At 37.9% G+C, this 27190-nt stretch overlaps 1 protein-coding gene across 1 annotated transcript in view; it reads right to left on the reverse strand.

Annotated features, from left to right (window-relative positions):
* Window positions 1-4565: 4565 nt before the first annotated feature.
* Window positions 4566-27190, reverse strand: part of LOC124802828 (centrosomal protein of 104 kDa) — a 455266-nt gene continuing 432641 nt past the window's right edge. The window contains exons 17-18 of the mRNA XM_047263836.1: window positions 11855-11989; window positions 4566-4741 (exon numbers count right to left, since the gene is read on the reverse strand). Of these exons, the coding sequence (XP_047119792.1) occupies window positions 4698-4741; window positions 11855-11989 (179 nt within the window). The 3' untranslated portion in view covers window positions 4566-4697. The remainder of the gene's footprint in view (window positions 4742-11854; window positions 11990-27190) is intronic.

The raw sequence follows: 27190 nt of genomic DNA on the forward strand, positions 1-27190 counted from the left end.
CTTGGCCACTCATACGTTGCCCGTGGTTCATGAACTAGGACATGACTACAGGAACCCACACCATGAACCACGACAACATTACTAACTGCAGTAAATGTTTACTGGAAGATTGCATTAGAAAATCTATATTAAAGTCACCAGCAATCAAAATTTCTTTGTTTCTTCCTGTTAAGTAACCCAAAAGAGCTTCTAGATTATTTATGAATAGATCATAATTTCCTGCAGGTGCTCGGTAAATAGTTACGATTATATAGGATCTGTTATGGAACTCTACTTCTGTTGTACATGCTTCTAGATGCTGTTCTAAACAGAATTTATTAATGTCAACGTTCTTGAATTTATGGCAGTTTTTAATAAATGTGGCAACTCCTCCTCCATCCGTATCTACTCTGCAGAAGCAGGAAGCTATCTTAAATCCTGAAATGTCTAACATATATATACCAGTGGTCACTTGATTTTCAGAGAGGCAGATTACGTCAATTTGGTTAGATGAATTCATTTCATCAATACAAATGAGTAGTTCAACTTTATTTCTGAGTCCCAGAATGTTCTGGTGTAATAAAGATAACTGATACTCCATACTGTTGGGATTATAACTACTTTGGCGAAGATGAACTGGCAGTTTCTGATTACTTTCTGTTAAACATTGTTTAAATGGAAGCTGTATGCTACAGTGGCACTTCCGCCTCGACTGACATCTCTGCCCAAACTCTTTGCCTCTGTATATGTCTGCTTGTGTCTGTATGTGTGTGGATGGATATGTGTGTGTGTGCGAGTGTATACCCGTCCTTTTTTCCCCCTAAGGTAAGTCTTTCCGCTCCCGGGATTGGAATGACTCCTTACCCTCTCCCTTAAAACCCAAATCCTTTCGTCTTTCCCTCTCCTTCCCTCTTTCCTGACGAGGCAACCGTTGGTTGTGAAAGCTAGAATTTTGTGTGTATGTTTGTGTTTGTTTGTGTGTCTATCGACGTGCCAGCGCTTTCGTTTGGTAAGTCACATCATCTTTGTTTTTAGATATATTTTTTCCCACGTGGAATGTTTCCTTCTATTATATTAGTATCAATATAATAATATTATCATAAAGATAGTTGTCGTTCACCATAGAGTGGAGATACTGAGTCACAGATAGGCACAACAAAAAGACTGTCGCAAAATAAGCTTTTGGCCAACTAGGCATTTTCCATCCTGGATTTTCCATAGTTAGTATTAATATACCATTATTTAACCAACATGTTGGCTATCGGTTCACCACTACTACTATAATCAAGTGCCATAAGGTTCTTATTCTACTTACAAGCATTTAAGCTTTGCCACAATGCAATACAGCAAGAAGAAATTTCATGATGTTATTCTGGATTTCCTTACTGTTACTGATATTTTCCTGAAGTGTAGCTTTGTCAGACAACTACTTGGAAGGACCCACTCTATTTGATACTCTGTTTATATGTATTGTAAATATTAATAACCTATATGCCACATTATAGACACATACCAGTCTTACATTTGTTTCCATTCTAATCTACTGTGAAGGGTGTGTTTTGGTGTCCAAAGTCTTAGACATTTTTGTGAGCTTTATGGGATGCATTGTAATCATTTATGGTTATCTTTTGAATTCAAAGGCACTCTACTTCAAAATTTCTTGAGTATCTCATTGCCATCTGCTTGTTGACCAAGGGATTGTGCAATCAGATGGAATACCCTATTGAAAATTATACACTGTGTTGATAATCTTGTCCTGAAATACTGTCTGTTAATTGGCACCTGTAAGTCTAGAAATTTACAAACCTTGGCAAACTGAATATTCTTTCAAAAGAAGTAGACAATGTATGGTTGAGGTTTGTAGTATTAAAAATTGGCAGAAGAAATGACACAATTGAGAGAGGTGGTGGTACAGTACAGTAATGTCACTTTATCATATGAAAACAATGAGTGTGTTTATTAGACAAACATGTGTAAATGCATGTCTTACTCTCAGGGATGGACCTGATGCAACTGACACTATGCCGGGATGCACTGAAGAAGTAAGAGTCTAATCCTTTTCTGTGCAGGCTATGAAAGAGATTTCTGGACATAAGTTTTCTAAATAGAAGATAAATACCAGTTACTTTGAAGTATGAATAGATTCACATTTCATCAATGATTTGAAGACTATCTGTTGTCTCTAATTGCTGTAGGTTAACTGGCTAAGAAATTGGGGTATAAATCTGTATTGACTGTAAAAATGAGTTATGATCTAATCTAAAAAGAATGCAGTCACTGATACTATATCATGTGGTCAAGTCTTATAAAATTTTCCTTCTTTAATTTGAGAGAACTAATTTGTTATTTCACAATATTTACTGCATATGACTCGTGTTCACCCTGTACCTGTTATGTGACTTAAAATGTATAAATACAATAAGCTTTGCAGTCTCCACTGCTAACACTAGCAGTGCTGTCCCTACTACCAGCAAAGATAGTGACAGGAGTCTAGAGTTGTTCCACTTTTGTTTGTGGCATGGGAACATGTGCCACATGTATAAGCACATGGTATATTACACACAATTAAGTAATGCCATCTTTTGCCATTGGTATATGTCAATCACAAAATTATTGTAACAGAGCTATAGAGGCACATACTAAGTTAGATCTTGCTGAGTGTTTTTTTATTGTTCTTTAAAATACATAATTTGATCACTTTTACCACTGAATAATGATGCTTGTGTTTGTGTGTGTGTGTGTGTGTTTGGGATACATATGTTTTTTTCCAGGTTTTTCTGCTTCCTATACTGTTTGCACCTTATTTTGATATGTTATGAAATGGTTTGTTATCAAAGCAATGGTTTATATTCCCATAGTCAGTCAGGTCTGCCAATTTATTCCCAACATAGTACAAGCTTTGATAAAAAAAATCATCTCTCCCTTTTTTCACTGTTAATGATCTTATCACATCCACTGACAACATTAAAAACTTGGTGGTTGATATTATTTCAAGAATCTTCTCTCTCTCAGTTGCAGACATAGCACAATATGTTTGTATTTATAGCTGTGACACTTACTTTGGGAGTGGGATCAAAATCATTCAAAAATAGAGAGTAAATATTGTTTTGTAGACAGTCTAGATAATATGAACGTCCTTGATAACATGACTTTAGGCTGTTGATGCTAAAATAATGTTTGGTAAAATTTTTGACAAGTGTGTGGCCACATCAATATGTGGATAAAACGGCAAATTTTTCTGTTACAGTTGAAAGTAATCTTCATTAGGACGCTTGCTTGGAAAGCATTTGTTACAGCTGTGTGTTCCATTGGATTCCACACCCTTCCAGTTGTCATTTGGTGGACGTGTTTAAGCGTTCTGTGTATTGTTTGGATTACACTTTCAAGCTGGAAGGAGATTAAGTAGGAAGTGTTTGATTTTAATTTTTATTACTTGGTTAGGACACTTACCTATAGTCATCAGATGACCATGATAAATAGTGCAAGGGGGGTGGAATACTCCGTGCAAGTGTTGGAGTCATTCCTGATGACATTTACCCATTCACAGTTCTATGCAGAACACTTATTCTCTTAACATTACACAGAGAAGTGTTTGATCACCCATAAAAAACTGCAGAATTTGTTCACTAGTTTCCATCTGGTACTGTATTTAATCAATTCCTTGTCCAACTAATCATTTTGTGGCAGCAAAAATATGCAGGTGTCTGTCATATGATGGTTTCATTTCCATGCAGTAGACCTCTCCATACAGGATACAAACATTGATAAAGCAGTATGCCATGTGACTCTGTTCGGGTGGTTGATACATTTGGAAATAATTTAAGAATTGCTGCATGTAGACCAGCTCTTTCAGTTTGCAGTCTTATGAGAAATCAACTCTCCTTTCTTGTAATCTTCACCTGATAGACATTGACTGTTCTTGTTGTAAATGTTAACCTCATGCATTTGGTTCTTAAATTATCTTGTATGTACTGTCACACGCCGTACAACTTGACTTCACTAGTGTAATTGCAGCACAATATTGAAATGTTGTAATGTTGGAGTTATTGTGTAGTATCCATTCATTTTAAGTCACTTAAAATTGCAAAAGTCATATGGATGACCGTTAATGAAGTTCACAAAAAGAGCTAAAATAAACATATTATTGCAATTACAGTCATTTAAGGAATTCTTAAAACTGACTTATTGGTTTGGTGGAAAGTACCCAGAGTCTATCAGATGCCTTCTTACCTCTGTTGCCTTCCTTGTATCAATGCTGTTTGTTAGGTTATCACCCGTGCAGTTGAACTTCTTAACCATTGCAAGTAGACCAGTAAATGTGAAACGTAATGTATCCAGTCAATTATGATCTGTACTACATGTTCAGGATATATCTAAATAAATTATTATTGACAATTTTATTACAACAGTTTTTAGATATGTATAATATAAGAGCACCTTGTAAAACCATCTCAAAATTCATGTTGTGGCTTCCAGTCTTGTCACTATGTGCTAAGGTAAATCGTAGGATCTTTGGAGACAATGACAATTTCTCTCAATTTTTTTTAAAAAAAGAAAAAAAATATTTTTAATATGTACATTGAGTCTTAAAAAGCAAGTCCAAGGTTTACATTTGTTGCGATGTATAATATGAATATTGAAGACAATTATAAAACTGAAGGGTACCCATTTCCCACATTCTCTATTTTGTAGTTGGAGTATATATGACAGTGATGTGATTACTGGTTACTGTTGTGTTTGTCCTCTGGTGGAGATTTGGAACCTGAAAATGAATTATTAATCAGTTTGCAGACTGAAAATCATAATCAAGAGATATGAATATTCACCAAGTGTATGAAATACCAGTGAAGTGTCAAAGACAAAGTGACTTATTTTTTATATTAATTATGATACAAAAAATTAAATGACTATTTTACCCATGGCAGATTTATATTATGTATATTTTTGCCGAAATAAAAAAAAATGATAAAATTAAGTACCGGTTACAGCTGACTGTGTTCAACTAAAGAAAAGTGTGACTTTAAGATGGAAATAGAATATAGAACGAACAAACATCTCTTTATTCTAGAACCAGTGTTCTGATTTTGCAGTTTTGTTGATTCCATCTCCATGGAGCACTTTCTATCCTCCCCCCCCCCCCCCCCCCCTTTTTTTAAAAGTCTTCCCCTCATTTATTATTTATGATGCTCTTTTCATGTCTTTGTGATCTATACATGCAGTCCACTTCGAGAAGGCCTGTGATATTACTGGGAGGCTAACGTTCTTGTACAGCTCCTCGAACACAGCTTCCAAGGACATCTTTCCATTTTTATATGGTGCTTCTTCTCTCCATGTTATTTTAAACAGCAAATTGGTGACATTCTCTGTGACTGTTTTGAACAAGAGAGCAGTGTCCATCACAGAAGTTATCAAGTGTGACTGTGTCCCCTATAACTGTTAATAAGGTAACTTTGACAATAAGAGATCTTGTCCCATGTTTGTTGTTTGTGGATGATGTCTGTATCATTTGTTCCTCTCCAGCCTTGCACTGAGTGATTTGGTGCATTGGTAAAGCACTGCAATTGCTTAAAAGGTGGTGGTCATGGTTCAAATCCTCATCTGGGCATCCAAACTTAGGTTTTATTTGGTTTCCATAAATCACTTAAGGTTTATTTAAAAACAAAGATGATGTGACTTACCATACGAAAGCGCTGGCAGGTCGATAGAAACACAAACAGACACATATATATCCACACATATTGTGGATGGATATGTGTGTGTGTGCGAGTGTATACCCGTCCTTTTTTCCCCCTAAGGTAAGTCTTTGCGCTCCCGGGATTGGAATGACTCCTTACCCTCTCCCTTAAAACCCACTTCCTTTCGTCTTTCCCTCTCCTTCCCTCTTTCCTGATGAGGCAACAGTTTGTTGCGAAAGCTTGAATTTTGTGTGTATGTATGTGTCTGTTTGTGTTTCTATCGACCTGCCAGCACTTTCGTATGGTAAGTCACATCATCTTTGTTTTTAAATATATTTTTCCCACGTGGAATGTTTCCCTCTATTATATTGATATCATTAACTTAAGGTTTATTGTTAGATAGCTCCTTTGTAAAGGACATGGCCAATTTCCTTTCCCATCCTTCAATAATCCAAGCTTGAGCTTCATCTCTAATTACTTTGATGTCCACAGAATCTAACCCCCTTTTTCTTTTTCGAGTATTATAGCCAACCAACCTTCAGTTGAAACATGTTTAGAAGAACAGGCAGAGAAGAAAGGTTTTAATTTTTCACCTGGCGAGTCTATATGTAATCCTGTCCAACCAACCATGTTCTATTTTTAATTTTGCTGAACTGAAGATGGTGGACACTATTCTTAATTTTACCTGTTGGCCACACATTACGTACATGAAAGAATTGGGCCTAAAAGCACTAAATATTTTAAATGTTGTTAGTCACAGCTCATGAGAAATAGATCAAACTTGCCTGCTGGAGTTTCACAAAGCCTTCATACTATTCAGGCTTGAGTATGGGTACACAGTGTATCTAAAAATACTAGACATGGTGGAGGAATTAATATGGAACATGGACCCATGAGAACTGCCCTATTCCAAGCATCTATGCTGAAGGTGGACTAGTACTCAACATCAGGCAACAACTCCTCATGATGCACCCTATACATAAAAAAATCCGTCCCATAGGCACCTGCATACTATACCATTGCTCACCCATCAATGGAATGACTTTTTAACTAATTAAGCGTGAGCAATGAGGCCGTTGTAGATTCGTGTGAAGAACTCTGTTTTAGAAGTGGGTGTATCTAATTTCAAACTTCCATTTAAAGGTTGCAGCAGATCTACACATTGGTTCCATAAGAGATATATTAAATTAAAGGAAACACATCCCCTCCTTCAACAGGAAGAGATACAAATGTCATCCTGCTGTACAGGGTGGTCCATTGATAGTGACCAGGCCAAATATCTCACAAAATAAGCATCATACAAAAGAACTACAAAGAATGAAACTCGTCTAGCTTGAAGGGGGAAACCAGATGGTGCTATGGTTGGCCCACTAGATGGCGCTGCCATAGGTCAAACGGATATCAACTGTTTTTTTAAAATAGGAACCCCCATTTTTTATTACATATTCATGTAGTACATAAAGAAATATGAATGTTTTAGTTGGACCACTTTTTTCACTATGTGATAGATGACGCTGTAATAGTCACAAATATATAAATACCTGGTACCACGTAACGTTCCACCAGTGCGGACGGTATTTGCTTCATGATACATTACCCGTGTTAAAATGGACCATTTACCAATTGCGGAAAAGGTCGATATTGTGTTCATGTATGGCTATTGTGATCAAAATGCCCAACGGGTGTGTGCTATGTATGCTGCTTGGTATCCTGGACGACATCCTTCAAGTGTCCGGACCGTTCACTGGATAGTTACGTTATTTAAGGAAACAGGAAGTGTTCAAAATGGCTCTGAGCACTATGGGACTCAACTGCTGAGGTCATTAGTCCCCGAGAACTTAGAACTAGTTAAACCTAACTAACCTAAGGACATCACAAACATCCATGCCCGAGGCAGGATTCGAACCTGCGACCGTAGCGGTCTTGCGGTTCCAGACTGCAGCGCCTTTAACCGCATGGCCACTCCGGCCGGCAGGAAGTGTTCAGCCACATGTGAAACGTCAACCACGACCTGCAACAAATGATGATGCCCAAGTAGGTGTTTTAACTGCTGTTGTGTCTAATCTGCATATCAGTAGCAGACAAATTGTGCGAGAATCGGGAATCTCAAAAACGTCGGTGTTGAGAATGCTACATCAACATCGATTGCACCCATACCATATTTCTATGCACCAGGAATTGCATGGCAATGACTTTGAACATCATGTATAGTTCTGCCACTGGGCACAAGAGAAATTATGGGACGATGACAGATTATTTGCACGCATTCTATTTAGTGACGAAGCGTCATTCACCAACAGCGGTAATGTAAACCGGCATAATATGCGCTATTGGGCAATGGAAAATCCACGATGACTGTGACAAGTGGAACATCAGCGACCTTGGCAGGTTAGTGTATGGTGTGGCATTATGGGAGGAAGGATAATTGGCCCCCATTTTATTGATGGCAATCTAAATGGTTCAATGTATGCTGATTTCCTACATAATGTTCTACTGATGTTACTACAAGATGTTTCACTGCATGACAGAATGGCAATGTACTTCCAACATGATGGATGTTGGGCACATAACTCGTGTGCAGTTGAAGCGGTATTGAATAGCATATTTCATGACAGGTGGATTGGTCGTCGAAGCTCCATATCATGGCCCACATGTTCACAGGATCTGACGTCTCCGGATTTCTTTCTGTGAGGAAAGTTGAAGGATATTGGCTATCGTGATCCACAAACAACGCGTGACAACATGCGTCAGCGCATTGTCAATGCATGTGCGAATATTACGAAAGGCGAACCACTCACTGTTGAGAGGAATGTCGTTACACATATTGCCAAATGCATTGAGGTTGACGGACATAATTTTTAGCATTTATTACGTTAATGTGGTATTTACAGGTAATCACACTGTAACAGCATGCGTTCTCAGAAATGATAAATTCACAAAGGTACATGTATCACATTGGAACAACTGAAATAAAATGTTCAAACGTACCTACGTTCTGTATTTTAATTTAAAAAACCTACTACCTGTTACCAACTGTTCAACTGTTCGTCTAACATTGTGAGCCATATGTTTGTGACTATTACAGCGCCATCTATCACAAAGCGAAAAAAGTGGTCCAACTAAAACATTCATATTTCTTTACGTACTACATGAATATGTAATAAAAAATGGGGGTTCCTATTTTTTTAAAAATGCAGTTGATATATGTTTGACCTATGGCAATGCCATCTAGCAGGCCAACCATAGTGCCATCTGGTTTCCCCCTTCAAGCTAGACAAGTTTTGTTCTTTGTAGTTTTTTTGTTTGATGCTTATTTCGTGAGATATTTGGCCCGGTCACGATCAATGGACCACCCTGTATACAAGGACATGCATGTGGGAATATGGCTGTTCACGCATCTTGGTGGCATTCTTTCAGTGGTTGCTCTAGATGATAGATTGATATAGTGTAGGAAATGATCACTGGACTGAAGGTAGCAGCAACATTTCACTGAACGGAATCTGTGAGGGCTGGAGAGCAGAACAGAGCTGATGTTGATCCAGTAGTGGGGCTGAAACGTGTGGTTGCCAGTGTTTAGAATACACAATTCCTGTCTAAAAATTGTTCCCTTGGGGAAGTAGTTCATGGGCTCTTTTACACACTGTTTGCATGTAAGGTCTCCCAACAGGAGAAATGGTCACAGAGCTGTATTATTTTTGAGATCCTCATATCTAATTCATCTGGTGATAGGATGTACAGAGAGAACACTCTGATTTTTTCACCCAAATGAATTTCAACAGCAACTGCTTGAAGTTGTGTAGCCAAGTGTACAACAGAGGAGTGGTATGTGTTATGAACACAGCTGCCCCTCTTTTGGCTCTTTCCCTAGTAAGGCTTGCAGTGGACAGTAAAGCCTCTTAGGGCAGGGTCAGCAGTGAGTTTAAACTGAGTTTCTGAGTACACTAGTCTTCCCTGTGCTAGGAATTTCAGTCTCTTGACATGTGTCATGAATCCATTTAATGTTCCACTGCAATATGGGAGCTTTGTCTTTCCCCTTATCCTTCTGCCATGCTAGGAAACCTAAACAGAATGGTGTATTGGATGAGGGGCGCAGCAGTTCCACCAAACAGTTTCCATAGACGATAGCATATGCACAAGTTTCTTCAGAATTGTCAGATAAACTAGTGTTGAGTATTCTGATGTCTTTGGACTCTAGTCTTTTATGTTTTCTATTTTTTGTTCCCTGTTTATCTTTTGTCAATGAAGGTGGGAATTAAACTATTTTGCATATACTAGTTGGTTTATCTTTTCTATTCTCTGTGCATTGTGCATTGTTCATAAATGTAGGTTTCACTAGTTACTTGGAGGAGGTAGCTTGCTTTATAGTGATTGCTGTGCCTCTGTCAGTGCAGTTACAAGTGCATGTTGATTCTCTTTCATTACTGGTCTCAGTATGCGTCAACATCTGAACTTTTTGTGGCAGCTTTTTTATTTTAATCACAAATGATGTAAAGGTAGGCATCTCATTCATGGTTTTCACTTCACTGTAAGGTGCCTACGTGGTCATTTTAATTTCCCACAGCATCCCCTCCAAATAGATAGGACAGCTGATCTCAGACTGGGTGGCTCTACCACTACTGAAGGTGTCAGTGGGAGAAAGTACTAACCCTCAATTCAGTAATGATTTGACTGGTCACTTTGTTGTGTTTGAGACTGTACACATCCTCGTAAATAGCAGTTCCATGGTACACAGGAAAGCACTGTCTATCATCTAATTTTTTTTTTTTTTCATATTGTACTTATGGTCTTAGGTTTAACCAAACATATAACATGCAATAACTCAAGATACATCATTGAGTTAAGAAATTTTTTCTGATGACCTCATCAGTTAACATGAGTGTGTAGTTGGATACTGAAGCAACATATATTTTCTACAGTTACTGCATGATGCCCAGTCTTTACATTATAAAGTTGTGTGCCTAAAATATTGACATTTAATACTTCTTAAAGGATTTGGTACGTACAACCTTACTTTTATGCAGATAAACACTGCTATTAAATGTTAATGTCTTTCCACACAGAATTTTTTTCATGATATTACGTACATCAGCCACTCTGTCAGCTTCTCATTCTTCCTTCAATTCTACTAGCCACCATGTCATCCTCAGCCTACAGGCATCACTGGATGCGGATGTGGAGGGGCGCGTGGTCAACACATCACTTTCCCAACCGTATGTCAGTTTACGAGACAGGAGTCGCTACTTTTCAATCAAGTAGCTCCTCAGTTTGCCTCATAAGGGCTAAAGTCTCAACAGCTTTGCTAAAATTTAGGATATTGTGCAGTTCCATCACATCTGGGAACCAACCAACGCATTACACATTCTGCAGCAGTATTGCCTGGCATGATGTAGCAGTTTTCATTATCAGTGTACCTCTCTCTCTCTGTTTCTCAAACCTGCACTGCTCAACTGGGTTTTAGATAATTGTTTTGACAATCTTATAACAGATTATAACATCTAAAGATGTGTAATATTGTCATAATCTACGGCAACTTGAGATCCATTCATATATAAAATGGGTATTAATGTGATTTGTTTGTATATCTTTCAACTGTGTAGGAAAGTATGCTATATGATTTTACACTATCACGAATTCATGGCTTTCAATCATTGATGATCATTTCCCATTGTTTTATCATCAAATGTTTGTTAATATCAAAAATTTAAAATGTTATTGAAAACCAAATTACCTGTCACATCAACGATTTTTTGTCCTATTGACAAATTAGCCTAACTTTATTGCTTGATGATCATAATTACTTACATATACTGCTTTTATGATAAAACCTGATGGTGTCTGCATTTTAAAGTGTCTCCACCATCTCCTCCAAATTGGGTTAATTTTTTAATTACATAAAAAAATTTGTAACAAAAGTAGAGGAAGCACTAGAAAGTACAACAAACATGCAAACAAAACTTTGTTCACAGATCCAATGAATTTGAAACGAATTCTCTGATATAATTAGATGACATAAGAAAATTTCATAGTTGGAATTTTTGATTTTGTTCATAATGATGCATATTTGTTTTTCACAGTAACTGAAATTGTGGCAAAATTATTATGCAGAGATTTAAAGTTTTGTAAATACATACCAAATAATATTATTGGTATACTATTATTAGTGAAGTGCTTCATTTTTTGAACCAGATGTGATTACGTACGATTTTTAATGTGCTTCTTCCTGGGGTGGTTTGGACAGGGCAGGTTCATCAAATGCTGTCGCCAACCATCCTCCCATGGTGGAATGTTGCTGTGACATAATGGACAGTGGTTGGCAGTGCTTAGAGGTTCCACAGCTGCAAGAAATATATCAGTCATTTAGCTTTGAAGTTGGTAGAACAACTGTGTGTTTCTAATTCTTTAGAGCCATTAGTTTTATTGTTGGACCATGTGCATCAGAGATGGAGGGGGTGGGGGTGGGGGAGGGGGGGGGGGGACAGAGAGAGAGAGAGAGAGAGAGAGAGTATAGGAATTATGATTAATTCTTGAAGTTGTATATTACTACCATAATTGAGTTTCAAGGCATCACTATTTGAAATAATTTTAAAAAATCAGAATGGTTGTCTAAAACAAGGTCAGAAACAATGAAAAAATTTTAGATTCATCATGTAAACTCTTTATAAGAAGTAAGACATGAAGCTTTTCAGTGCCAAAGAACTAATCAACATTATGCAAACATAATAACAAGCATAAAATAAAACTTAGTTATAAGAGTGGACAATCAAAAATGTGGAACAATAATGACACATTACTCTCATTAGAAACATTTCTAATTTCAATCTTGACTTTATCTTTTCCTAACATTTTGGGGAAAAAAATATTACAAGGTTCCTAAAATATTGTTCATTGAGAAATGAGTCCATAACAAAAACTTTAAATAGAAATGTTAATTTTTTTCCCATATTACTTTTGGGATAACAGAGATCCCTTGAGTGTGATGGTATATTTTAGTAGTGTATTGTCAAATAAAACATATCTGTAATACATTGAGAAAGATAGGGAAGAAATCCCTTAATGTAAATATTAAACACTCAGATAGTCATGGTCGTGGGTTAGCAAAAATGTTATGTGAAGATCATGATGTCAATGTTTGCAGTTTTGTGAAATCAGGAGGACCAATGTATGAAATTTGAAAAAACATACAAGATGGCTCTCCTACAAATATAAGTGAATGAACGGTAATAGTGGGGGGAGCCAACGACATTTACAAAAACGAATTATCGAGTGCTGTCCAAAACTTGAAGATGATACTTGATTCTAATGATAGTAAAGCAATGATCATCATGGGAATTCCTCATAGATATGGCCTTATATATGAAGCATGCATAAACAAAGAAATAACCGAGTCTAATAAACAGTTTGAAAATATTTGCAAACTGTCTCGAAATACTCAGTTTCTGTCTGTTGACTTCCTACAAACAGGCAGCTTCATGAGGCAAGGACTTTATTAATAATGCTGATGAAATCTGTTTTAGTGAACACTTTATGAAACTTGGTTCTGACACACTGCAACTGAATAACTATAACCTAGCAGCTCTTTATTGTGGACATTCTTTAGATAAAGGTGGAGTGGAAATTTATGTTAAGAACAAAATAGGGCAATTTATGTTAAGAACAAAATAGCTTATCAATATTTAGACTTGAGTGAATACTGTATTGATCAACATTTTGAGGTCTGTGGAGTTGTAATCTGTACTGGTTTTTCTGAAATTACTGTCCTCTCATTTTGCAGGACTCCTGCAGCCAAAATCAGTATTTTCCTAAACAGTTAGAATCTCTGTTAACTCATTTTTTGTGCAAAAACAAAAAATATTATAATTTTATGTGATTTAATGTTGATTTTCGTACTGATAACATGGGAAGAACTGAATTATCACTTTTAATTAGCTCTTTTAATTTAACGATACTGGTTGATTTTCCCACTGGAGTCATAGCTAATTCCATGAGTCAAATTGAAATCTTCTTAGACAGAAGCAGAAATCTAAACACAACTGTAAAACACATATTAAAGGGGCTCTCAGACCATAATGGTCAGCTACTTTCAGTTGAAGGTGTTAGCCCTCTTAGTAAGAACAATTCCTGCAGTAAAACTTTCAGAGTAATTAGCACACAATCTATCAATACCTTCTGTAATTTCCTAAAAGAAGTTGACTGAGCTCTTTGACATTGTTAATGACAAGTATAATGCTTTTCTAAATGAATTTATCTGCCTATTCTTAAAAGGACTACTAAATTCAAACATGAAACCTGTTCTAATGAAAGCTGGTTAATTTTGGCCATCAAAACCTCCTGCAGAAGGAAATGTAATCTGTATGTCTTATTCAAATCCAGTTATGGAAAACGAAAAACATTACAAACTATACTGCTCTATCCTTAAAAAAGTTCTAAGTATTTCTATAAAATCAAAAATTGATGTCTCTAATAATAAAACTTAAACCATACAGGATGTAATATAAAGGGAAAGAGGTAAAATCCTTGCTGCAGAAAACACCCTAGAAACTAAAACAAATGATAATGTTGAAATAATTACCGGTTTTTAACAATCACTTCTTGGCATCAGTAGCCCAAACTGAAAAAACATATTCTGTTAATGAAGCCATATTATCCCTTCAAAAAACTATTAATAAAAAACCAAGCAGATTAAACTGTCTCCTGTCACAGTACATGAAACTGAGAATATAATTAGAGAGATGAAAAGCAAGAGTTCCATTGGCAGTAATCTTCAAGATTACTGATGGAATGCTGTAAGCCAATAAGCAGGGTGCTGTGCCATGTATTCAATGAATCCATCCAGCATGGGGTGATCATGAGGAACTAAAGTATGCTATTGTGAAACTTCTCTTTAAAAAAGGAGACAAAACTGACATTACCAACTATCAGCCTATTTCCCTTTTAACAACCTTGTCTTAAATTCTTGAGAAATTGGATCAGAAAAGACTCATTTATTATAAGGTATTAAACAGTAGCCAGTTTGTATTTCGACAGGGTGTATCAATAGAGCAAGCTATTTTCTGCTTCACCCATCAAATCTTAGAGTCTTTTAATAATTAATTATCTCCTCTGGGTATCTTCTGTGACCTTTCTAAGGCCTTTGATAGTGTTAACCATGAAATCCTCTTAGCAAAGGCTGAATATTATGGTATAAGTGGATCAGCTCAAGAATTAAATCCTACCTAACTGGAAGAAAGCAGAAGGTCATGTTGAATGACTAAGGGGCACCCTGTGACATCTATGTGGGACTCTGTTGGCTGTGGTGTTCCTCAGGGCTCAGTACTCGGCTCCCTGCTCTTATTCATCTTTATTAATGACCTTGTGTACTAACTTTAAAACTTATTTTACTCTTTTCGCTGATGACACCTCCATCCTCATCAACAAAACTCCCAACCACAATCCTGAGGAATCAGACAATATTATCTTTAATGAAGTAGTTAACTGGTTTGAAAATAAAGGGTTATCAATAAATGTCAACAAGACCCGGTTTGCTCATTTCCAAGTAAGTAATGAAGTGGGGGTCAATTAAGTATTAACTGTAATGGTAGTGAGTTACTGCAAGTTTAGTCATTCAAGTTCCTGGTTGTACACACTGACAGCAATCTAAAATGGTCTGATTATATTTTTCAACTTCTCAAAAAACTCAGTTCAGCAACATTCGCTATTTGTATGATTTTCATTGTCTGTGACCAAGACACCACAAAAACTTCTTATTTTAGTTACTTCCATGCACTATTGATGTATGACATAGTTTTCTGGGGTAATCAGCCACTTTCCAAAAAAATATTCACTGACCGAAAGAGAGTTATTCGGGTAATGAGTGGAATCCAGCCTAGATATTCTAGTAGAAACATTTTTAGAAAATTAGGGATATTGACAACTGCATGTCACTATATCTACTCCCTGTTATGCTTCATTGGTAAAAATGAGCAACTATACAAAACCAATGAGTCTTACCATACCCACAATACCAGGAGGAAGATGGACCTCCAGTATGAATTAAAAAACCTTAGTACTGTACAAAAAGGAGTCCATTACATGAGCTGCAAGGTGTTCAGTGTTCTCCCACCATCACTGAAATCACTTGTCCATGAGCTTCCCAAATTTAAACAACACCTCAAACATTATCTGTTGTTGTTGTTGTGGTCTTCAGTCCTGAGACTGGTTTGATGCAGCTCTCCATGCTACTCTATCCTGTGCAAGCTTTTTCATCTCCCAGTACCTACTGCAACCTACATCCTTCTGAATCTGTTTAGTGTATTCATCTCTTGGTCTCCCTCTACGATTTTTACCCTCCACGCTGCACTCCAATACTAAATTGGTGATCCCTTGATGCCTCAGAACATGTCCTACCAACCAATCCCTTCTTCTGGTCAAATTGTGCCACAAACTTCTCTTCTCCCCAATCCTATTCAGTACTTCCCCATTAGTTATGTGATCTACCCATCTAATCTTCAGCATTCTTCTGTAGCACCACATTTCAAAAGCTTCTATTCTCCTCTTGTCCAAACTATTTATCGTCCATGTTTCACTTCCATACATGGCTACACTCCATACAAATACTTTCAGAAACGACTTCCTGACACTTAAATCAATACTGGATGTTAACAAATTTCTCTTCTTCAGAAACGCTTTCCTTGCCATTGCCAGCCTACATTTTATATCCTCTCTACTTCGACCATCATCAGTTATTTTGCTCCCCAAATAGCAAAACTCCTTTACTACTTTAAGTGCCTCATTTCCTAATCTAATTCCCTCAGCATCACCCGACTTAATTAGACTACATTCCATTATCCTTGTTTTGCTTTTGTTGATGTTCATCTTATATCCTCCTTTCAAGACACTGTCCATTCCATTCAACTGCTCTTCCAAGTCCTTTGCTGTCTCTGACAGAATTACAATGTCATCGGCGAACCTCAAAGTTTTTATTTCTTCTCCATGAATTTTAATACCTACTCCGAATTTTTCTTTTGTTTCCTTTACTGCTTGCTCAATATACAGATTGAACAACATCGGGGACAGGCTACAACCCTGTCTTACTCCCTTCCCAACCACTGCTTCCCTTTCATGTCCCTCGACTCTTATAACTGCCATCTCCTTTTTGCACAAATTGTAAATAGCCTTTCGCTCCCTGTATTTTACCCCTGCCACCTTTAGAATTTGAAAGAGAGTATTCCAGTCAACATTGTCAAAAGCTTTCTCTAAGTCTACAAATGCTAGAAACGTAGGTTTGCCTTTCCTTAATCTTTCTTCTAAGATAAGTCGTAAGGTCAGTATTGCCTCACGTGTTCCAGTGTTTCTACGGAATCCAAACTGATCTTCCCCGAGGTTGGCTTCTACTAGTTTTTCCATTCGTCTATAAAGAATTCGTGTTAGTATTTTGCAGCTGTGACTTATTAAACTGATAGTTCGGTAATTTTCACATCTGTCAACACCTGCTTTCTTAGGGATTGGAATTATTATATTCTTCTTGAAGTCTGAAGGTATTTCGCCTGTTTCATACATCTTGCTCACCAGATGGTAGAGTTTTGTCAGGACTGGCTCTCCCACGGCCGTCAGTAGTTCCAATGGAATATTGTCTACTCCGGGGGCCTTGTTTCGACTCAGGTCTTTCAGTGCTCTGTCAAACTCTTCACGCAGTATCATATCTCCCATTTCATCTTCATCTACATCCTCTTCCATTTCCATAATATTGTCCTCAAGTACATCGCCCTTGTATAGACCCTCTATATACTCCTTCCACCTTTCTGCTTTCCCTTCTTTGCTTAGAACTGGGTTTCCGTCTGAGCTCTTGATATTCATACAAGTCGTTCTCTTATCTCCAAAGGTCTCTCTAATTTTCCTGTAGGCGGTATCTATCTTACCTCTAGTGAGATAGGCCTCTACATCCTTACATTTGTCCTCTAGCCATCCCTGCTTAGCCATTTTGCACTTCCTGTCGATCTCATTTTTGAGACGTTTGTATTCCTTTTTGCCTGTTTCACTTACTGCATTTTTATATTTTCTCCTTTCATCAATTAAATTCAATATTTCTTCTGTTACCCAAGGATTTCTACTAGCCCTCGTCTTTTTACCTTTTTGATCCTCTGCTGCCTTCACTACTTCATCCCTCAAAGCTACCCATTCATCTTCTACTGTATTTATTTCCCCCATTCCTGTCAATTGCTCCCTTATGCTCTCCCTGAATCTCTGTACAACCTCTGGTTCTTTTAGTTTATCCAGGTCCCATCTCCTTAAATTCCCACCTTTTTGCAGTTTCTTCAGTTTTAATCTACAGGTCATAACCAATAGATTGTGGTCAGAGTCCACATCTGCCCCTGGAAATGTCTTACAATTTAAAACCTGGTTCCTAAATCTCTGTCTTACCATTATATAATCTATCTGATACCTTTTAGTATCTCCAGGGTTCTTCCATGTATACAACCTTCTTTCATGGTTCTTAAACCAAGTGTTAGTTATGATTATGTTGTGCTCTGTGCAAAATTCTACCAGGGGGCTTCCTCTTTCATTTCTGTCCCCCAATCCATATTCACCTACTATGTTTCCTTCTCTCCCTTTTCCTACACTCGAATTCCAGTCACCCATGACTATTAAATTTTCGTCTCCCTTCACAATCTGAATAATTTCTTTTATTTCATCATACATTTCTTCAATTTCTTCGTCATCTGCAGAGCTAGTTGGCATATAAACTTGTACTACTGTAGTAGGTGTGGGCTTCGTATCTATCTTGGCCACAATAATGCGTTCACTATGCTGTTTGTAGTAGCTTACCCGCATTCCTGTTTTCCTACTCATTATTAAACCTACTCCTGCATTACCCCTATTTGATTTTGTGTTTATAACCCTGTAGTCACCTGACCAGAAGTCTTGTTCCTCCTGCCACCGAACTTCACTAATTCCCACTATATCTAACTTCAACCTATCCATTTCCCTTTTTAAATTTTCTAACCTACCTGCCCGATTAAGGGATCTGACATTCCACGCTCCGATCCGTAGAACGCCAGTTTTCTTTCTCCTGATAACGACATCCTCTTGAGTAGTCCCCGCCCGGAGATCCGAATGGGGGACTATTTTACCTCCGGAATATTTTACCCAAGAGGACGCCATCATCATGTAATCATACAGTAAAGCTGCATGCCCTCGGGAAAAATTACGGCTGTAGTTTCCCCTTGCTTTCAGCCGTTCGCAGTACCAGCACAGCAAGGCCGTTTTGGTTATTGTTACAAGGCCAGGTCAGTCAATCATCCAGACTGTTGCCCTTGCAACTACTGAAAAGGCTGCTGCCCCTCTTCAGGAACCACACGTTTGTCTGGCCTCTCAACAGATACCCCTCCGTTGTGGTTGCACCTACGGTACGGCTATCTGTATCGCTGAGGCACGCAAGCCTCCCCACCAACGGCAAGGTCCATGGTTCATGGGGGGGGGGAAACATTATCTAACAGATAATTATTTTTATTCGGTTGAAGAATATTTCAGTTGTGTTAACTCTAATTGATTTTTTCTTTTAATTAAATCTGATGTTCTCTAATGCATTACGATAGTTGGAATCATTGCTAACATTACTATATATCTTATGTAGCTTTATGTTAACCTTTTAAAGTTTAATTTTGTCTCATTTTACTAAGGTTTGAAGCTCCTCTTGATGTTCTTCTGTGCTTTTGTTTTAAAATGTGGTTGTTTTGAGAAATAGCCTTATGCAAATACAATTTGTTTTTTTTTCTTTTTGTATTTACCCAGACATGTTTCAACACCTATGTGTCATCTTCTGTGGTTCAATTTTTTTTATTTCGTAAAATTACATCACTAAATCATCTGCATTATTATACACTGGTTTTTGTGCTCTTTTTTGTCGTTTTTTTGAGAGCACGTCATCTGCATTTTTTTAAATTTTTTTTTTCGTCCAGATATGTGTCTGGTTGGTGTCTCGATCAATGGCTATTCAGTACACTGTTTCTACACAGTTTTCCACACAATTTCTGCTCACTAATTCACTTCAAATGCACTTACACAAAATGTGGTGAAACGTGATCTGAGCAGACACATCTGACTCCACACTCAGTGAGAGGTGTTATAACACATGCTGTCAAAAAAATGTCAAGAAAGAGCTCAAAAACCGGTGTGTAATAATGCACATCGTTTAGCGACATAATTTTAAGAAATAAAAAAAGAAGATTGACACACAGGTGTCGAAACATGTCTGGGTAAAAAATAAATAAATAAATAAATTGTGTTTGCATAAGGCTGATTCTCAAAACAATCCAATTGTAATTTTGTCTACACCCATTAATGTCTATTTTGTCTTATACCTATATCTCCTCTTGCAAGAGGGTTTTTTATGTGTTCTTTTTGTATAATTTGTAATAACCTGACATGTTGTACATCCATGCGAATGTCTCACTGTATTGAATTTATGGGATCTAAGTAAATAAATAAAATAAATGATCTTGATCCAAAATATTCGTGTTGTCATCTTAGTTAATGAAATCCATTTTTCTGTCAGAGTACAAGATTTATTACATGAATAATAAGTGATATTTGTGGTCTTCAGTCCAAAGACTGGTTTGATGCAGCTTTCCACACTTCCATCCAAGTAACATCATCTCTGCATAACAACTTGAATCTACAAACACATGAACCTGCTATGACTAAGCATTGCTCACCCTCTATAATTTTTATCCCTAACACTCCCCTGCTATTCCAAATAAACTATTCCTTGATGTCCCAGGACGTGCCCCATCAACCTACTCCTTCTTTGAGTCAAATGTGGCACAAAACTCTTTTCTCCTCAGTTCAGTTTAGTACCTCTTTGTTAGTTATCCAGTCTTCCTACCTAATCTTCACCATTATTCCATAGCTCTACATTTCAAAAGCTTCTATTCTCTTCTTGTCTGTCCTGTTTATAGTACATGTTTCATGTAAGACTGCATCTCAAACATATATTTTCAGAAGAGACTTCCTAACACTTAAATTTGTATTCTATGTTAACAAATATCTTCTTCTTTTTTGTGACTTTGTTCAGCTTTGGCACAGGGTCTGCATGGCTATTGATGGATTTGACATGGTTAGATTAAGGAGTTGCTGGATACCATTCCTGTTGCCACCCCGTTACGACCCCCACTCTCTGATATGCAATATGTGTATGCCAGCTGTCTATGTAGGAAAACATCTAAAACCCACATCCAGAGTGACTAGTACACTGATCTCTGTAATTGGATCTGTTGGACAGATTTGACTTGGGTCTGTCGCATCTCCCCACTTCAGAAGTGGTGCTTTAAAATGCATGGCTGTCCAGGTGGTTCGTTATTAACAAGTATCTGTTCTTTTCTTTTCACAAAATGTTTTTCTTGCTACTATCAGTCTGCATTATATATCCTCTTTACTTTTGTCATCGTCAGTTATTTTTCTGCCAAATATCAAAACCCATTCACTACTTTTAGTGTCTCACTTCATAATCAAATAACATCAGCATCACCAGCTGTAATTTGGCTACATTTCATCAGCCTTGTATAATTTTGCATGAAATGTATTCACAGTTGTGAATATGGACAACTATTAGCTGTATCATGGAATGACAACAATGGAAACTTGTGCTGGACTGGGGCTTCAACCCGGCTTTCCCACTTATTGCCTTACCATTAGGCTGCCCAAGCATGACCCAGGGCCAGACCCAAACCACCATATATGTCATCAACCTTGTGTCTACTACCTGTGCTCATATACCCATTGTGTATATTCCTGTACAGGTGAGAAATTTTACTTGAAAGTTGGTTGCCCAGTGTTGGTGGATACATACAATATTACAGTGCCTGTGTTATTTTGAATTATGAGCCAATGTCCCTTTGGACATGCATGCACACAATATCGTATTTATTCCCATGAATGTCCAAAGGAACATTGCATTGTAATTTGGAATAACATAGGCCCTGCAATATTGTATTGTGTAATATAACTTGTTTTCAAGAGATTGTCATTTCTGTTTATCTGATCTTCCAAGTCATTAGCCACCTCTAACAGAGTCACAATGTCAATGACAAACCTAAAAGTTTTTTTCTTCTCCTGTAACTTTAATTGCTTTTTCCAAATTTCCCTTATGTTTCATGCACCACTTTCCCTGTGTACAAATTGAACAACATGAGGCAGGCCATGAAATCCCATCTCGCTCCCTTCTGAACTACTGCCTCCCTTCTGTGTCCTTCAGTTCTAATAACTGCAGTGTGGTTTTGGGCCAGCTGCTCTCTGTATTTTATCTACAACAATTTCAGAATTCAACAGTGCCAAAAGCTTTTCCTACATTAACAAATGATGTAAATGTAGGTCTATCTTTCTTCGATATATTTTCTAAGATAAGTTGTTATATCAGTATTACCTTTTGTGTTCCTACATTTCTCCAGAACTGAAAGTGATCTCTCCCAGGTCAGCTTCTACCAGTTTCCCAATTTTTTTTGTAGTTAATTATTGTTAGTATTTTGCAGCCATAATTTATTAAACTGATGGTTTGGTGATAATCCTGTCTGTTAGCATCCACCTTCTTTGGTATTGGGATTATTATGGAGAGTAGGGTCTTTTTGAATCTGGGGATTTTTCATACTTCTCGTCTATCCCATATATCAGGAGGATCAATATTATGAAACAGAGAGTTGCTACTCACCATATAGTGGAGATGCTAAGTCGCAGATGGAGACAACCAAAAGACTGTCACAAAATAAGCTTTCGGCCAATGAGGCCTTTGTCAAAAACAGATCTCTCGCTCACACACACACACACACACACACACACACACACACACACGTGCAAATACAAACACAGCTCACACACACCCATGACAGCAGTCTCTGGCAGCTGAAGCCACACTACGAGCAGCAGCAGCAGTGCATGATGGGACTGGAACTTGGGTGGGGGTAAGGAGAGGCTGGGGCAGGGAGGGGGAGGGATAGCAGGGCAGCCAGGTGTAGTCATGAGGTTAGACGGTGGGCAGGGGAGGGGCGTGTGGGAGGTGGGGTAGCAGAAAAGGAGAGAAGTTAAAAGATTGGGTGTATTGATAGAATGAGGGCTGTGTAGTGCTGGAATGGGAACAGGCAAGGGGCTGAATGGGTGAGGACAATGACTAACAAAGGCTGCATGCTATGTGAGCATGACAACCAACAAGTTGTCTGTCCACATGAAAGGCCACCAACAAAATGTGGCCGTAAACAAGTGGACCACCCTATTGCTGAGCACGCTGCCCAACACAACATCCTTCATTTCAATGACTGCTTCACAGCCTGTGCCATATTGATCCTTTGCACCAGCACCAGCTATTCTGAAATGCGTGGCTGGGAACCCTCGTTGCAATATATCCTACGTTCCCGTAACCCTCTTGGCCTCCACCTTCGTCAGTCATTGTCCTCACCCATCCAGCCCCTTGCCTGTTCCCATTCCAGCATTATACAGCCCTCATTTTACCAATGCACCCAGTCTTTTTACTTGTCTCCTTTTCCACTACCACCCCTCCCACCTCTCCCCCTCCCTGCCCCAGCTTCCTCCTTACCCCCACCCAGTTACCACTCCCCTCATGCACTGCTGCTGCTGCTTGCAGTGTGACTTCCACATGCCATAGACTGCAGTCATGTGTGTTGTGAGTGCATTTGTGTGTGTGTGTGTGTGTGTGTGTGTGTGTGTGTGTGTGTGTGTGTGTGTTTTGTGTGTATTTTTGATGAAGGCCTTGTTGGCTGAAAACTTATTTTGTGACAGTCTTTTTGTTGTGCCTATCTGTGGCCCAGCATCTCCATATATGGTGAGTAGCAGCTTTCCTTTTCATAATATTGTTACATTCCTTCCTGGATTTTCCGTTGTTTGATATATCAGGTGAAACACTTTTGTCATGGTTGGTTCAATAATTCTGAGCAAATTTTGTTTACATCCTGTGCCTTGTTTTGAGTTAAGTCTTTTTATGCTTTCCCTTCTTTGCTTAGCACTAGCGTGCCAAGTGAGTTCTTAATGTTCATACAGATGCTTCTCACTTCTCCAAATACATATGGAATCTATCTTTCCTACAGTCATGCATGCTTTTAGAGCTTTGTATTTCTCTGCTGCCCATTTCTGCTTTTCCATTTGAACTTTCTCTCTGTCCCAGTTTTAGACATCTTTATTCCTTGTGCCTGCTCATTTGATGTATTTTTGTATGTCTCCTTTCATTGGTTACACTTAATAATATCTCATGTGTGATTCTCTGCACTTTGTCCATTCACCTTGTTTCTCTGTTGTCTTTTCTATTTCATGTGTCAAATAAGCTAGCCATCATCTTTGTTGTCTTTCTTGCGTCTATTCCAATAAGTTGTTATCTATTGCTCCCACTGAAACTCTCACCAATCTCTGATCTTATCCAGACCACGCTCTTTCATTCCCTATCTTTTTGCAATTTCGTCAGCTTTAGTACACATTCACTAATCAATTAATTATTGTTGATGCCCACATCTGCTCCTGGAAACATTTTGCAGTTTAATATCTAGTTTCTTAACTATCTATCTTAATATTATATGAAGGTGTTCTGAAAAATAATGCCTCCAAATTTTTTATATCAAAAGTCTTATAAGTATTTTAAATAAAGCAAATTTTATTAATAGTCTACATCTATACTTTTCATGTCTACATATCTGTTTCTCCAGAATGTCACCCTGGCAATGAAGACGTTTCACCTATGAGATGCCAGTTTGTTGATACTATCACTGTAGAATATTTGACCTTGTAGTTGGAACCACAACCTCACCTCTGCTTGCACTGCTTCATCACTATGTGAAGTCCTTGAATGTGTTCTTTAAGTTTTGGAAACAGATGAAAATCAGATGGGGCCCAGTTGGGACTGTATGGAGGATAATAAATGACAGTGGACACAAGGCATCGGATCTTTTGCTTATGTTGCAGTGCTTGTGTTGTCCGGCATTGACATGTTGAAGGAGAGGGTGCTCCATGTGTGAACAAACTCTTCAAATTTGAAACTCAATTACAGCACACTGTTTCTCATGGAGCGACATAATTACATTATACACTGCCATGTTACACACTACAATTCAGAGCCCTCTAGTGAGAAAAGGCTGCAAATGTGTAAATGCAGAGAATAAAGATAGAGAACATTATTAACATTTGATTTATTTTAGAAACTTAAAAAGTCTTCACATTAAAAATTTTGATTCAATGCTTTTCAGCACAGCCTCGTGTCATTAATTTGAAACCTTCCAATGTCTCTAGGTCTCTTTGATGTATACAAACTTTGTTATTATGTTTAATCCAAATATTATCAATCATTAAATTGTACATTGTGTAAAATTCTATTAGGTGGCTTCTTGTTTTATTCCTCTCTCCTACTATTTTTCTTCATTTCCTTCCCTAATTAAATTTTTGCCTTCCTTAAGGTCCTGAATAATTTTTTTATCTCATAACACATTCTTCAGTCTCTTCGTCATGTGTGGAAGTACTTGGCGTCTATATTTGTGATATTCTGGTGGGCTGCGGTGACTATGATAATCTGTTCACTGCACTGCTTTTCATTACCCACATTTCTTTTTTCTTTTTCATTACTCCTGTGTTACCTCTCTTTGACTTTGTGTTGATAAACCTGTGCTCACAAGACCAGAAGCCCTGTTATTGCTGTTGTAATTTTCTTTGCAGGCTTTATGGTTCTGTAGTGGATACAGGAGTGAAGAACAGATGTGGTTCATGGACAGAGAATTCAGATATTAATTTAATCTGGGGCTAATATCAAACAGGAAAAGTAATACATAACTTCGTTTACTGTAGTTCCAGCATCAGTTGCTAACAGTAGATTTGAATGTTGAAATACCTACAGATGCAAAGGTTTACAATTCAGGCAGACTTCAAGAGAATGACTATTCTGCGGATGACAAGTCCTACCACTATGAAATGGCTAACAACAAAATGTGCTCTGTGCATCAATGTTTGAACTTAAGTACATGTGCTGCTGGAGCTTTGTAGAGGGGATGCTTGTATATCATTCGCAGCAGCTTAAGCATTTGTGGTAGCACCCCATGTTATGATGGCAGCTGTAGGAAACAAGGTGGTGTGACTGGCAGCACACCTGTTTTAAAGTGCAGCCAACCAGATAGTGGCTGACACTGCAGCTCCCGTACTTCACAAATTACCACTATATCTACTTTCAACCTACCCTTTACCTTTCCATATTTGCTAAACTACCTGAGTAAAAGATCTAATATTCCATTCTCTAAACTGTAGAACATCAGATTTGTTTTCTCTGATGACGTCATCATCTGGAGTAGTCTCTGCCGGGGCAGTAATTTCCCCTTACTTTTAGCCGTGCTCCAGTATGAAAACAGCAAGGTCAAGGTCATGCCAGGTAATATTACATGGCCAGATCAATCAGTCAGCCAGACTGTTAACCCTGCAACTACTGGAAAGGCTGCTGCCCCCTTTCTGGGACCATAGCTTAGCCTCTCCACAGAGATCCCTCTCATGTGGTTGCATCTATAGTACGCCAATCTATACCACCAAGGCATGTAAGCCTCACTGCCATGGCAATATCAATGGTTTGTGGGGGGGGGGGGTCATTGGTACTACTACTCTACATTTTTAGAGCATTAAATTGAAGATTCTTCGCTTTTGTGATGTGCTGTGCCACATTATTTCTTTAGCATACATTATAATCAGAATAGATCTTCATTTTCCATCCTCTCTCATTCCATTACTGTCTGTACTCACTGAAAGATACAGCTGATAGTTATATGTCAACATTTTGTCTATACTGTTAGGTAGACTAATGTTGTGCCATTTGAGACACGCTGGCTTTCATGTCTGCCTCTGGAATACATTGCACAGATAGCTCAATATATAGTCATGTCTTCCACTGAGAAAGACTTCCTGGTTGTCACATATACACTGGAATATGAAAAGGATGTTTGATGCTCTGTTATCAGCTGTCTTCCTATGTCTGTACTGATCCAGAATCCCTAATCTCCATTAAATGAGATGCTCTGCAATGCAAATACATATGACTTTTTGCCAGATGTATTTTGATTGAAACATAAATTGAAATACATAAGGAAAATATGTAATATGTATTCCTCCTGGGGACACACTACATAACACCAAAAATGGGCAATTATTGTTAGATTATAAACTGGAGTGCTTTTGCTTCAAATTCTGCCCTAAATGGCTTGGGTAATGTGGGGAGTTGAGGAGACCTGTGAAACAATGCCATCAATTTGTGCTAAAGAGTTGAAAATTAAAAAAATGTTAATCAGGATAGGTATATTGCCTTAGGGAATTACAGTGCCCACCTTATTATTTATTTATTATATACTAGCTGTTACCCATGGCTGTGCTCGCATATCAGAAGTTTGGTTATGAGGAGGAGTGATGGTGAGTAAGTACAGTACTGTACGTGCAATAACATCAGGTACCTCACATATCTACTGTTGGGTAAGCATAGCTCATAATGTGCACCCCACTCTCCCTCCTCCCAAGCTGTCACAACACATGATGCATCGACATGTGCA

The sequence above is a fragment of the Schistocerca piceifrons genome, chromosome 6, assembly GCF_021461385.2.
Source record: "Schistocerca piceifrons isolate TAMUIC-IGC-003096 chromosome 6, iqSchPice1.1, whole genome shotgun sequence".
NCBI lineage: Eukaryota > Metazoa > Arthropoda > Insecta > Orthoptera > Acrididae > Schistocerca > Schistocerca piceifrons.